The following is a 15,668-nucleotide window of genomic DNA, read 5'->3' on the forward strand; positions in this document are numbered from 1 at the left end:
TCGGTCATATATTTTTAAAATTAGTTTTTTTCCTTTTCCTGACAGCCATATTTTTTTTTAAAAAAATGCCATGTGCTTTCCATATAAATAAAGATTACGATAAGAAATAAAAAAAAAAAATGAAGAGAGAAATGAACGTTTGCTTTGATTGTGAAAAAGAAATAACAAAAGGGATGAGAGAGATTTTATTATTTTTTACTATTTTGGTGAGTGAACAATCAAAAATCACCATTTTGGTGGGGTTATATATTGGAGAGATTTTTTTTATAATTTTCAATAATTTTGCTCACGAAAATATCTAAAAGGCTTTTTTTTTTTTTTTTTGGAGTGTACTAATGATGCTATGCTGTTTACACAAAGTAGTGCATATGATTCTCGTGAGGGATAGAACTCGTGTCATCTCAATCTTCACGAGAGGTTTGTGCATAAATTTCTACAAGTACGTAAAATTATCTCTTTGAGCTTAAATTTCTACACTCTTTTTTTTCTTTTTCTTTTTTCAAGACATATAGATAAACATCTACTTTATCCCCTTAGAATCTACCCTTCAAGATAGTTTAGGACTCGTACGTGCAAAGTGCACCTCATAGCTTATTGCTCGTACGCGCGTGTGACACAGATAAATCATGTAAATTTTCCAATCAACCCAATTAAATCTTTGAATAATAATTATTTGAAATTCCCAATCTAACAGAGCTCTTGTGTTAAAGGAGCTCTAGCTACCAAGTTAGGCATGATTAGTATAAGCAAAAGCTAAACTTCAATTCATTTGGGCACTATTACTATGCAAAATGATTTGATTTGAATTAAATAACGCATGTTTAAATGGTAATCTTTCTCTGACGAAGGACAAGAAAGCAAATCACACCACTAGATTGCCTTTAACGATTCGAATGTTCGATAATATAAACAAGGTTGCAAGAAAACTGGATTTTAGTCCAAAAGATGAACCACTAACCTTATTATTAACTCACGCAAATCCAAATAAATAAATAAAAAGAAGTTGATGGAGTCCTGGGTACGTAACAAAAGGCGATTTGGGAGCTACCCCATGCCGTATAAAGCACATAAGAAGCGCAGATATTTGTAGGGTTTGTGCCCTGTTGAGGTGGTCTTTTTTTGTCAGCATTCAAACATCTTTTGACAGGCAAATGATGTTTTCGAGGGGAAAGAAAAATGAAAAAGAATGATTTAAGGACAGCATTTCCTTCCCGGGTTAGGCTTTTAAGGAGGACAAATGATAATTTGGTTGCAAAAGAAGGGTTCAAAACTTCTTTAACTTCTGACTTCTTTTGACTCTAGTGCATGTCGGATCCTAAGTCCTAACATCTAATTGCACTTGTTTTGGGAGATGCTTTCGACCTTTGGTGGATTGGAGCCCTTCTATACAAAAATGAAAATTTCTCTTCTTAATAATTTTGCTTTCTTTGATATCTTGTTTAAAAAACGCATGCTTTATATAGGTCACAAATTATGTTCTTAACGATTAAATTTGTGTCGTGTTGAGATATGAACATAAAACTGTATAAATTAATTTAAAACGACTTATTTAATTAAGCTTTTTAACTATAACACATTAATTTCGTATTAAATTTACTCTTCATGTTGTTAAAAGTAAGGTTATTGTTGCCCTCATCGAGCCATTCTACTTGATTATAACTCGGAGTAAGGGTGCAGGATGTCCACAGCAATCTATCTTTAAATATAAATAAATAAATAAATTTGGTAGTAGTGGGATTGATCAAATTGCTTTGATTTTCTAATGCTTTTTTAGTTATTTTATTTTTATTTTTTAATCATGCCATGATTGTCCTTTCCCCCAATTCCATATATCTCCAGCCTGCAGTTTCCCAGTATGGTCCAATATGTATCCTCGAGGAAAAGGAGTTCCACAAGACAAGTGGCTTCGATCTTAAAAGAAAATATATTTGATTTGAAAAGTGAACCTAAATTGATAGTGCATCTGTTTTTTTTTTCTTTATAATATTAAATATATAAATCCAATCTTATGTCAGTCTGTCACATGATCACACACACATATTAATTGAGTGCAGTACAATCATTGCAGCAATGATGTACCCGTGGCATTTCGTTCTGTAACACAAGTGTCATGCTCATGGGATTCAATTTTATTCATGACCAATTTTATTTATTATTGCATTACAGTTCATGGCTCCTAATTATATAACAAATAGTTAGGGTAGTCATTGAGGTGAGCCGAATCTAATGATGAATATTCAAGTTCAGTTCCTTTCATTAGCTCGGACTTATTATCAAGTTAAATAATTTGTTTAAGTTTTGTTAATTTATTTTTCCAACGAGCTCAAATTTATTTATGAGCTTCTTAATTAAATTAGTTATTTTATATATAAAGTAAAAAAAAAATGATTTTTTTACATCATATTACTCTACACTAAAATACATAAGGTGTGACCTATATATGTGAATCTCATATACATGAATCTCACATTCAATGTGTCTTGGTGTAGAGTTGATGTAATGTAATGTGATGTAAGAATAACACATCCCTAAGGTTTATTGTTTAAATAATTAGAGAAATTAACTCAAATCTTTAATAATTTAATCTCAATTTTATATGTTTATCTTATAATATATATATACATTCACATAAACTCACTTATATATACATAAATGTATGTATATTTATATCTTGACACGCAATTATAATATTCAACTTATATTTTTTATAGTACGAATAACATTTAAAAAAAAAAAAATAAAATACCTGATATATTTTTATTATAAAGTTAAAAATAATAAAAATAAAGTTATAAAAACATGTAGCCAAGCTTGTACCAGCCTAGCGTGACCCTATTCGCGAGCATCTATGTTCATTTACACCCTAATAACAATTGGCATTTCAAACAAAAATATATAATAATATATAAAATAGCATTACTAATTATTTTAAGCCTCGAATTATGTGAAAATAAAATATAATACAACTTGTGCACTAGATTAGTGTCACTTGCGATTAGTATAATTACTAGGCCTTTTAGCTGTCAGTGGAGAGTCAAGCCAGTCCTCAAAACTAGAGAGATGACAGAATTTTTTATATTTTCAAATTTTATGTCGGTCCAATGGTGGGTTACTCCTCGAAACATAGATGGAGAACTGACAGTAATCAATATTAAGCAAAATTGAGATTCTTAGACATCAATGGAAAACTTAATAATAATGACAGAATTGTAATTTATTTATTTATTTTTTAATAAAATATCTGAATATTTCATTAATTAAAAAGTTACGAGCATACATCGTAAAGCATAAAGCTCTAGTGCTCTACAAAATCATAGTCACATGCTATGAGGTTACAAAGTCATAGATACAAACAAAATACTTACAATAAAGTGCTATATATGACTTTCATGTTCTGCTAACTCATGTATAAAAATAGTTAAAGAACATATCTGCTATGAACAGACTAGATCTAAGACAAGAATAGTCAAATATCATCGAAAATTTTATTTAAACCGACCGTGAAAGAAAACCCTTCGTACCGAACTATTTAGGCCGTGAGATATAACCCCTCACACCTAACTAACCTCCATCCTATAGATCGCCCATAATGGTAGATCTAAAGAGAATAAAACTCTTATTCAAAGTAAAAAAAAATATAAGCAACAAACAGCAGAGCTGCCAAGGAAGAGATGAACCGTGAATGACATAACACGGAGGTAGATGGACAGATACGTAATGGAGAAGTTAAAATTGTTGATGTGGTCAAAGAACACTTACAAATAAAAGAAAAAACTAAAATAAAAAGAAGATGGTAGGAGCGGAGAGTAAAAATGAAAATTACAAAATGGATATGAATCACCTCTATTATAGATAGGAAAATTACAAAATTATTTCACGTGATTCAAGCAAAATAGAACCTTTCAAAGAGATGGTGCATTTGAAGTTGTAATAAATAACTGTATGGATTATGAGGTTTCAAAAGCAACAAATAATTATTTATGGTATGTCTGTATAATAAATAACTCTTTTTATATAAATTTCGGTTATTAGTCCCATAGAGCCATTATGAAATTATGAAGTTACTCTAAAAAAATTATAAAAAAAAAAAAAAAAAAAAAATGAAAAACAAAAGAAATAAAAAGGTATGGGGCTGGCGGGGTGGTCAGCCCAACCCATACCTTTTTTTTTTATTATAATTTTTCAAAGATAAATTTGTAATTTTCTAATAATTTCGCAGCAAAAATGACTATAACTTAAAGTTATTTGTCACTTTTGAAATCCTAAAAAATTATTTGTCGAAACCACGTGGAGTTATTTTACAATTTTGTCCTTTTAGGGTAGCTTTGTTGGTAAATACCGGACGAGGCCCAGAAAAAATGGGCTGATAACTGGGCCCGGCCAGTGAACCCTTTCTTATTTAGTGATATAATATATAATCTAGTTTAAGTCTTTTGTTACTGGTAAGTTAGGCTATTAAACACTTATAAGTTATAAGCCTAAAAGACAATAAAGGCATGTGCCAAGGCAAGCCATTTCCAGTTCTTTATATCAGATATTTCTTGTAGTTTGAGCAACCGCCTTTTCTCTCTGTTAGAAATTTAGTTCAAAAACCTGAAACAGAGGGACAAAGCTTAAAGATAAGTTTAATGCTCACCAACCGCCTTTGAACTCCTCACTCTCTCTCTCTCTCTCTCTCTCTCTCTCTTGTACTCTCTCCTTTATTCTCAGCTCACAGGCTCATACCCATTTGCTTTCTCTCTCTCTCTCTCTCTCTCGGAAAGGATGAGTAAACAAGATTTCTCCAAGCAACAGGTACACCCTTTTAACTGTTTTCGTGTTTCATGTTCTGAAAAATGAAACTGTTTAAAGCACTTTTTCATTTCCTCTGCTGTTTCTCAATCGATGAGTGTTTTTTTTTTTTTTTCGTTTTAACTCTTATTTAAGTTGTTTTGGGGTTGCTTTTGCTTGCAGTTGCAGACTTGTGTCCTTCGAGTGCACATACACTGCGATGGGTGTAAGCAGAAAGTAAAGAAACTGTTGCAGAAAATAGATGGTTCGTACCTTGTTATCAAACCATTTTTCTCATTTTATGTTCATTTTGTTGGTGGTTTTTCTAGTCTATGTGTTTATGGTTTCTCTGGGTCGATATAGTTTCATTTTAGGCTCATTTTTTTTTTCTTTTCTTTTTGTGTAGAAGTATATGCTGTCAACATAGATGCAGAGCAAGGGAAGGTGACTGTTATAGGAGTTGTTGATCCAGCCAAACTAATAAAGAAGCTGGAGAAGTCAGGGAAGCACGCAGAGCTATGGGGGCCTCAAAAGGGTTCAAACAACAACCAAAACTTTCTCAATAACCAGTTCAAAAACATGCAAATTCAGAACGGCAAAGGGGGAAAAGACAACAAGTCTCAAAAGGGTGGCCAACAACAAGCACATCACCAAATGAAAGGGGGTAAAGATCTCAAGGTACCCTTTAAAGACCAGAAATCTGTCAAGTTCAATTTGCCTGAGGATGAATTTGATTTAAGTGATGGTGAATTTGAGGACTTTGATGATTATGATGACGAATTTGATGATGAATTGGATGATGGTGACGATTATGAGTTTGGTCATGGCCATCAATTACCCAACAAGATGTTGCCGAATATGATGGGTAAAGGGCATGGACCACATGGGCCTAATGTTGTAATGAATGGGCCTCTCATGAGTGATAAAAGGGGTGGTGGTGGCCCTGGTGGGGGTGGGAATGCCAAGAAAGGTGGTGTTATTGATATTCCTTTACAATTGAAGGGTGGAAATAAGGATGGTAAGAATGGTAATGTTGGAAAGAAAGGTGGTGGTGGTGGAAATAAGAAGGGAGGGAAACAAAACCAGGGTGGTGGAGGAGGAGATAAAAAGGGTGGCAAAAGTGGTGGTGGATTTCTAGGTGGGTTGCTGGGGTTTGGCAGAAGTAGTAGCAAAAAAGAGAGTGGTGGGTATATGGAGCTTGGTAGAAGTAATAGCAAAAAAGAGAGTGGTGGGTTGCTGGGATTTGGCAGAAGTAATAGCAAAAAAGAGAGTGGTGCTAAGAGTAGCAATAATTATGGAAGCAAGGGTGGTGGTGGAAACAATAATAGCAATGGGGGTAAGAAAGGTGGAGCCAAGAGTGATGGGGTCTATGAAATCAACAAAAGCAAAAATGGGTTCCATGATATTGATGTTACAGCCCCCAATCATGGGAAAGGAGGCAAAGGTGGTGGTGGGAATGGGCATGGGCATGGGAATGGGAGTGTTGGTCAGATGAGCCAGAGAGAGCAAATGGTCCAAATGGGCCCTAATGGTAACTATCCAATGGGTCCAATGGGCCAAAGGGGACAAATGGGCCATATGGGTAACTATCCAATGGGTCAGATGGGAAATGTTCCAGCAGTGCAAGGTCTACCTGCGCAAGCGGCGATGAACGGTCTACCTGGGCCAACGGCGGCGGCAATGAACGGTGGATATTATCAAGGAATTGGGCCAGCCAATGCGTACAACCAACAACAATACATGGCGGCGATGATGATGAATCAACAAAGGGCAAATGGGAACGATATGTACCAACCAATGATGAATCAACAAAGGCCAAATGGGAACGATATGTACCAACCAATGATGAATCAACAAAGGCCAAATGGGAATGATATGTACCAAGCAATGATGATGAATCAACAAAGGGCAAATGGGAATGACATGTACCAACCGATGATGTACGCCCGGCCGCATCCAGCCGCTCATTACATGCCGCCGCAGCCGATGTCAGCTCCGATGCCTGATCCTTACACTCACATGTTTAGTGATGAGAATGCTAATAGTTGCAGTATCATGTAAACTGGCAGAGAAAGTACTCTGTTTTGGTTTGTTTTCCTGGGTTGTGTATTTTTGGTGGTGTTTGTGGTGCTACAAAGGTGCAGGTACCATTGCTTATGTTACTTGGAAATGGTTAAATTTTGACCCATCAACCGCCGTTCATCTCCCCCATGGCCCAAATTTTTGAATATTGTTTCTACAGTATGTGAAATTTATATGTATTTTTAATTAAAAAAAATATATGTAATTTTCACATGTTACCATATTCAATTGGAAGAATTTTTTTCAACCAATTTGAAAAAGAAAACTGTCCAATTTTTTATTAAGAAGAAACAATATGCAGTATGGGGTTGGCCTTCTAGCCTTTTGTCATCGATGCAATTGTAGTATATAAATTAGTCGTGAGCAAATTATATAACTCACCCGGCCAAACTTGGTGCCAATTGGTAGATGGTGGATTGGTGATTGGTCTCAACAAATCAGCATCAATAGTAAATGAAAAATGCTGGACCTATAATTTTGTTTTTGTTTTTGTTTTCATTTCTTACTACAAGTGAGATATATCTCATAAAAAGTTATCTTGGCTCTATAGCTTATTTTAGGGTTTTAGGGTATGAGTAGTTTAATTAAATAATGATAGTTGAAGTTATTTTTCTAAGTCAGTCTTTTAATTATTTATAGCACTATGATACATAAGTTATTTAACAGTAGGTTTTTATTGTTCATTGTAGGAGTTTATCTCCAAGTCTTTTAGTTTGATTCCGTTTGAGTTATGTAATCATGTAATCTCCTATTTAAAGAGTGATCAATTAATAAAGAGGAAGCAGAATTATTCACAAACCTTGTAACGATCCAGAGAAAAAGCATTAGCCACATCTACGCTATCACCTCAAAATGACTAATCAATTTGGAACTTTCTCTAGAATCACTTATAAAATTCAATTTTACCGAGTAATTAGGCATTGCGAGACTTAACACTCATTTTATGTGAGTTATTTATTTCTTCCCAATATGTGACCGGTGTGTTACAAATCTTGTGTTTGAAAAGGTCTAGATTTCTTCAGAATCTAATAAATCTAAGTTCCCTCGTAACCTAATAATTTATCTCATTACTTGTTTAAAAAATCATTCACTTGACATTATGGGTGTAGCATTACTCATAGTAAATTCTACGTATCAAAGGAGTTGATAACCGAGTTCAAATGGATTACTTTTTTTTAAAAAAAAAAAAAAAAAAATTGTGTTTTTTATATGCAACAATGGCAAACAGACTGTAGAATTTCTACTTCTTGTTATTAGTTGTAATGATTTCATTGCCCCATTCCATATGAAGACTCTTTTTTAGCAAAAGTTAACAGTATCCGAATCTTCCCTAGCAAGACTAAATATTAATTATTAAATTATTATTATTTTTTTTTTTTGGTCTAAGCATGGTTGGAGCTTTCTTAAAAGACGTGTTCATATATACTTTAATATGTCGGTATCGAGTAAGAAACGTTGGGCATCAATCCCCATATTCATTTGGTGACTTTCACCTTTTGACTTTCCCTTTTCTGCTTTTAAATATTTTCTATATTTATCATTTGAATATATATATATATATATATATATATATATATATATATATATATATATATATATCTTTGCATCTTCTTTAAATTCATTAAAATGCTGGTTATTCTCATATTTGTACTTGTTACAAGTTTGATAGATCTCATAAAAACCCCATTGAGTTTACAGGTAGATATTGCAAAGTTGTCTTCATTCTCCTTAAATTTCCTAATTTTTATTATTTGCTGATATTTCATTTATTTATAGCACTGACGGTAACTTTTTTAAATCTCATTATCTTTCTTAAATGTAGAAAGAAAAAAAAAAAACACCCCTAAAAAACGTCTTTCAATCAGATTCGTTTATTATTTCCTAAACTTAAGATATACCAAAGAAACTAAAAAGTTATACCTTAGATCTATGAAAGCGAAAGTGGTTTTCTTGACATTATTTTAATAAAAAAAAAAACTTTATCTTTTCTCTTTTTTTCCTCTAACATTTTTTTGAAATGATATTTCCATTATTTATATTTCCTCTCTCTTTCTCCTATATTTATATTGTATAGAGAAAGGATAAGGGAAGCTATTGTGGAATACATTTAAATAGGAAATAAAAAAGTGGTTTAGTTCATTAAATTGAGAAAAGGTGGGATAAGGATCATTAATAATTATTTGCCTAAATTTGAGAGAATTCGAGCAGGTGATTGTGAGAGACTACTTATAGGACCCACCTGACCGGATAAGTGGTTGAGCAACCTAATTTTTATTTGGTCAGGTGAGTTCTATAAGTGATCTCTCACAATCACCTGTAGAGGATCCTAAAGCTTATGGTAGTGCTCTAAGAAACTTTAATATTCAAACCAACAATCACCCTTGGGCTGGAATGGAGGGGGAATAGGATCAATTCTCTTCATTTCTATTCTATGGTCAAGATTAAAGTTTATGTATCTAACGGTGTACATAATGTCTCATTGGGCCACTCATAAATGAACCAACCAATAATTTGATACCATCGACACCTTGGATGAAGATCTATACCAATATTTAGTAATTTGTTTAAATTGTTATTAATTTGAACATGTAATATAAGATACCTTATATGAAACTCATATACTCAAATAAATTTTGGACTATCCAGCCACCTATTGTGAGTCCCATATGAAGGCTCTCATATTACCTATTTAAATTACTAATAATTCAAATAAATAATTACTATAAATTCCAATCCCAAGGGGTTATGGTGGAACCCAAGTCAACTAAATTCCAAATTCCATCTTTGGACATGATAAAACTACATGGTCTTGGACTCTTGGATGACTTTGGATTATTTAGATGATGGGCTTCCACTTCATTCCGGCCCAGTGTGATCGAGCACTTGTACACACACTGCATGGCTTGTGAAGCTCTTCTGTACGCCACGTGGCTCTCACACTCACCAACTCTTTGTTCTCTTCCCTTACCAAAGCCAAAGATGGTGCTCATCTTCAGCCTACCTCTTCTACACTTAGCACGTGAAGGCCACAGGTAAAGCATCGATGACGCCCATCCCAACCACAAAACTTCCAAACTCTGTTATGAACAGTGCCAAACGCTTCAAATGTCCATATTCCTCCCGTCTATAGCCTAGAAGCGTCCTCCGGCCATTCACGTCCCGCTCAACAAATATTTAGTTAAAAAACACAATTTTTATTTTATTTTAACTATCAATTTTTCTAAATTACCTTATATTGTGCCAACATTTTAGCTATTCCTTTTTGCTTTTTCGTTTAAAATATTATTTTTTATATACTTTTACTATTTCCAAATAGGGGAATTAGATTGATTTTTTATTTATTTATTATTATTAATATAAATTATGCATTGTTGAACTGAGCATTATAGCATTGATGAACAAATTTTTAACTATTTTAACTAGTCGTATTGGAACAAGTGGCTCATATTTTTTTAGGCATAGAGATTAATACGACAGTACCGGCCAGTAAAGTGATCGATACAGAGTATTTTTGGGGTTTTCTATATTTGTCTGTACAGTAAAATTTTGTTATAAATATGTTATGCTGTACCTTAAATAATATAATGAATATAGTCGCACTCTTGTGCATGTAAGCACATTATCAAATTCACGTAAATTTGTGTTTTGATTTTTTTTTGCTTTATATATATATATTTTTTTATTTCATATTATTTATCATTATCGTGCACGGTAACAAGAAGTCGGATGAAGAATGTTTTTTTAAATTTTTTTGCTATATGAATAACCAAACTAACCTTTTAACCTTTTTAACTAACCCAACGTGAAATGCTCTTATAAATAGACAATACGCGCTCTTCGACCCTTCTTCATGTACCTCTGTACCAGTTTCTCCACCAAGCTAGCAAATTAAGCAAGCTCCCATCATTCCACCAATGGCGCCTTCTTTTCGCCATTTTCTTCTCATCTTCCTTTCTTTCTCTTCCCTTGTTTTTGTATCCCAATCCCAATCCCACTCCCACTCCCAAACCCAAACCATTTTCAAGCCAAACAAGCTCGTTTTACCGGTGCAAAAAGACAGCGCCACAGCTCTTCACGTGGCCAACATCCACAGCCCTCTCTCGCAGGCTCCCTTTCTCGTAGACTTAAACGGGCAGTTCATGTGGGCTAACTGTAAGCAGCAATACTTGTCATCAACCTTTCACGCTCCTTACTGCCACTCCACTCAATGCTCTAGAGCCAACAGCCACAACTGCCGCACTTGCTCCTCCGCGGCTAGCCGGCCGCCAGCTGTTTGCCATAACAACACATGTGGGCTCATAGCCGTGAACCCTGTGACGCACCAAACCGCCATGGCTGAGCTTGCGCAAGACGTTTTCTCCATTCAGTCAACTCAAGGGCAAATGGCTAGGGTGCCTCAGTTTCTCTTCGCTTGTGCGCCTTCTCTCCTTCTCCAAAAAGGGTTACCAAAAAACGCTCAAGGGGTGGTTGGTCTTGGCCATGCACCAATTTCTGTACCAACTCAACTTTCTTCCCACTTCGGATTTCAACCAAAATTTGCCTTGTGCCTTACTTCTTCCCCACGTAAAAACGGAGTTATTTTCTTCGGAGATGTGCCGTTTTCGCATAATCTAAGCTTTACCCCATTAAGCATAAGCCGAAAAGGAGAGTATTTCATACAAGTGAAGTCAATAAGGATCAACAACAAGCTTGTTCCACTTAACACGCCTCTTTCATCAATGATCAGCACCACAGATCCTTACACAGTTCTTGAGCGCTCGGTTTTCAAAACCGTCAGTCAATTATTCGCCGACAAGCTCTCCGACGTCGCCGGGATATCCCGAGTAAAACCTCCGGTGGCACCATTTGAGGTATGTTATGACTCGAGCAAAATTGCAAGCTCAGTTCCTAACGTTGACCTTGTGTTGCACACACAAAATGTTGTGTGGAGGATTTTTGGTGCAAACTTGATGGTCAAGGCACGTGAGGGTGTGACATGTTTAGGGCTTGTGGATGGAGGGCCGCGCCCAAGAGCTTCGATTGTGATAGGAGCATACCAGTTGGAGGACAATCTTCTACAGTTTGATCTAGCTAGGTCAAGGCTAGGGTTTCGCCGGACTAATTGTGCCAACTTCAACTTTACCGTCAGCCGTTAGAGTAAAGTAAAATAGAGGTTTTAATTTGTTTTGTACTTGTGATTGTGCTCTCTGTCGTTGTACTTGTACAATGTGAATAAAATAAAAGGCTTGTCCATATATAAATTAAGTGACTGCAATTTAAGTTTTGGGATAATTGTATCGTTAGTCCATGTGGTATGTCATAATTATTTTTCACTTTCTATGGTTTAAAAAGTTTATGGGAGGTCTCTGTGGTATGCAATAATTACGTTTTACTCCCTAGGTTGATTTTCTGTCTACCATTTTGACGGAATTTGTTAACCCTACACGTCAGCGCCACGTGTCTCCAATAAGATGGCGACACGTGTTCATCTTAATAAAAAAATATAAATTTATTAAAAAATAAATAAATAAACTTATTTTTTTAAAAACACAAAAAAAAAAAAAAAAAAAAAAAACAAAAAAAAAAAAAGTAAAAAGGCAAGCCAAGGGGTGGTTGGGCCACCCCCAATGGCCTGAGGGTGGGTGGCCTGAACCCCTAGATCTACTAGGGGTGGCCCGATGGCCACCCTTGGCCACCTTTGGGGGTGGTCGGGTGGCGCGCGGCCACCCCCAATGGCCTGGGGGTGGGTGGCCTTCGGGCCACCCTTTGGCCTGCCTGCCTGCCTTTATATTTTTTTTTATTAAGATGGACACGTGTCGCCATCTTATTGGCGACACGTGGCGTTGACGTATAGGGTTAACAGATTCCGTCAAAATGGTGGACGGAAAATCGACCCAGGGAGTAAAACGTAATTATTGCATACTACATGAACCTCCCATGAACTTTTTAAATCATAGGGAGTGAAAAATAATTATGGCATACCACAGGGATTAACAGTGCAATTATCCCTTAAGTTTTTAACTATAAATATAATAGCTGCATAGCTATGACTTAATCAAACTGAATTGAGCCGAGCTCAAGTTTATCATCGAACAAAATAATTTATTCAAGCATTGTTCATTTATTTTTTTAATGAACTTGAATTTGTTCACGAGTTACTCAATTTATTTAATTATTTTATAAATAAAGTAAAAGACGCAATTTTTATTTTTTTTTTTAAAGTTAATAATAATTATTAGTAACTTAATTATGGTTAAGATTTATTGTTTGAGTAATTAGAGAAATTATCTCAAATATTAAATAATCTAATCTCAATTTTATATGTTTATCTTCTAGTATATTTATACATTTATATACATACAAATGCACTTATATCTATATCTTGACTCACAATTACAATAATTCAACTTATATCTATTATATTACGAATAACATTTTTTTTTTCTTTAAATACTTAACAAAATAATAAAAATGAAGTTATAAGAGCTTATACGAGCCGTGCGAGCCTAAATTTAAATGAGTCTGAATTTTTTGTTTAACCTCTATTCGTTTAATAAACGAATCAATTCCGAACCGAACCCGAACATGTTCACAAGTAGCTATGCTCACTTACAGCCCTGCAGCATAGCTAATTTATGTGTTTAGTTTTTCTTACATTTTTTTTTCCTGTGACTTTTTACTCTCACTGCATATCATGATCTGTATCGTTCCCAAAAGAGAATTAAGATCGATCCCCCTGATTCCTTGAAATACCCAATACCTAAAATCTGGACCGGTAAATTTTTTTTTTTTTTTTTTTTGAAAAAAAAAAGGCGAAGAATTAACCTCCTATATCATCGAATTTTATGAAAACCTAAAAACAATGTATAAAAAAAAAAACAAAAGCAATTAACCCTAATTAACGATGTCACCCCTCTCCCTTTCTTTCTCCTTACATCCGGCCTCTATGACCTACTGCACTCTAATTGCTCTAGGAATATTTGTTGAGGTTATATATTTACAGTCTCATCATGATGCCTGAATTTCACACCCCCCTTAATTTCTCCAAATTAGGGGTGTGATAGAAGGGAGGAAGTTCAAGCCTTGAGGTGCTCATAACTGGTCGAAGTGACTGTTGGGGTTATTATAGCACTCACAATGAGCTCTTTCTATTTGATTTTTCTCTAAAAAAATTTAAAAAATCCACAAAAATTATATTTTGAGCATCTCTAGTGAACTCATTCTTTAGCTAAAATTTGGTTAAAAAATTCACATTTTTTTGTTTAACTAGCAACTTTACAAAGCACCACACAATAAACGACTCTCTAAATCTCACTCGATCTATTTTATTTAAATATAATTTTTATTCCAAATTTATGAGAGAGAGATATGAGAGAGAGAGAGAGAGAGAGAGAGAGAGAGGAAATGAATATAAAATTGTGTAAAAATGAAATATAGAGGAATTAAGATTGTTTCTCTAAATATGGAATAGGGAATGAAAAGAGAGCTTAATAAATGATGATTTTTGTGAATTTTAGCCAAAATTTGGCTAAACAACACATTTGGAGAGTTCAATGAGGACAATGTTCTTTATCAAATGTTAAGTTTAACATTTTTTGTAACCCTCTTTACAATATTGATCAAAGAGCAAAAAAAGTGAATGTTATAATTTTTTAATATTATTTTTTGCATTGAATGCTTCAAAACGTCTGGCTTAAATTGAAATGCATTAATTGAATGCTTTTGGCAGTTAACTTTATCAATAAGAAATAATATTTATTTAAAGTAAATAAACATTTCAAAGTTTGTTATTTAATAGTTTTAAAAAGCGACTAGCTAAAAATCAATAAAATAAGAGTTTTTAGAGTTAAATTTGGAGAAATTGTAAACGGCTCATTGTGAATACTCTTAATTTGGAAGGCACCAGATTAGGTGTTATCATGAACAACCTTATTCCTAGTATATATACCATATGATATCAAAGGGCATCGGAGGCAAAAAGCTGAAAATGGTGGAGGGAGTCGGCATTGATTTTTAAGAAAGGAGGAAGGTCGGATGTTATTCTTGATCAAATTAACCGGCCCTCAATTATGTTTTATGGTGTCTAAAGGCTAGGGAGAGAGCTGCCAAACAACCTTGATTAGAAAAATATATGCCAGATCAGCTTCCACATTAACAGCTTTAATCTTTGATGGATAATCAGCCTCCAAAAAAATTTCCACTCTTAAACATATAGGGATTAGATGGGGTTAAGGATTGAAGCAGTTTGAAGCTAGCTAGCTAGCTAGGCAAATTCTGAATGCACAATTTTTTAAAAGATGTGCTTACATGGACATGCATCATGTAAAATGTAAGAGCATTTTCAACACATTAGGTAAACCCCTCACAACATCACGTACACTCAATTTTCATCTCGAGTGAATTGGGTTCAAAAGAGGTCGAATACTTTTTATTTTTTATTTTTTGTCCTACAGTCACTGTAGCACACTATAAGAATAAAATATTGTTTCTCTTGTTGGAGAAATAACTATTGGGTTGTATGCTCTCTATATCTTTACTTTTATCTTTATTTTTAAAACATTGAAAAATAATATTTAAAGAAAGTTGAGAATGTAATAGATAATCTGTTGAAGTTTGTTTTGAAAAGTTAGTAGCTAAAATAGAAAAATATGTATTTTGAATAGCTAAAATAAGAGCATTTTCAACAATAATAGCCAAAGTAGCTATTGAAAAAGTACAACTCTCTACTTTAATTACTGTTTTTTTCTATACTTTTTACAAAAGATTTTCCTATTCTACTTTTTACTTATATTTAAATATTATTATTATTATTTTTTTAAATTAATTTTTTTCCAACA

At 34.0% G+C, this 15,668-nt stretch overlaps 2 protein-coding genes across 3 annotated transcripts; both read left to right on the forward strand.

Moving 5' to 3' along the window:
- Positions 1 to 4,480: 4,480 nt before the first annotated feature.
- LOC133852250 (heavy metal-associated isoprenylated plant protein 34-like) lies at positions 4,481 to 6,976 on the forward strand. 2 transcript variants are annotated; one of them, XM_062288966.1, is made up of 4 exons: positions 4,481 to 4,794; positions 4,954 to 5,035; positions 5,177 to 6,584; positions 6,630 to 6,976. In XM_062288966.1, exons 1-4 carry the CDS (start codon positions 4,765 to 4,767, stop codon positions 6,829 to 6,831), a joined length of 1,722 nt encoding a protein of 573 aa, XP_062144950.1. In that variant the 5' UTR covers positions 4,481 to 4,764; the 3' UTR covers positions 6,832 to 6,976. The 2 variants fall into 2 exon arrangements, with proteins under 2 accessions (XP_062144950.1, XP_062144949.1); XM_062288965.1 differs by having other exon boundaries at positions 4,482 to 4,794; positions 5,177 to 6,976.
- A 3,790-nt stretch (positions 6,977 to 10,766) lies between these two features.
- On the forward strand, positions 10,767 to 11,987 carry LOC133852635 (gamma conglutin 1-like). The gene has a single exon (XM_062289402.1). It carries the CDS (start codon positions 10,767 to 10,769, stop codon positions 11,985 to 11,987), a length of 1,221 nt encoding a protein of 406 aa, XP_062145386.1.
- Positions 11,988 to 15,668: the final 3,681 nt, after the last annotated feature.

Source organism: Alnus glutinosa, chromosome 12 (genome assembly GCF_958979055.1).
Source record: "Alnus glutinosa chromosome 12, dhAlnGlut1.1, whole genome shotgun sequence".
Lineage (NCBI taxonomy): Eukaryota > Viridiplantae > Streptophyta > Magnoliopsida > Fagales > Betulaceae > Alnus > Alnus glutinosa.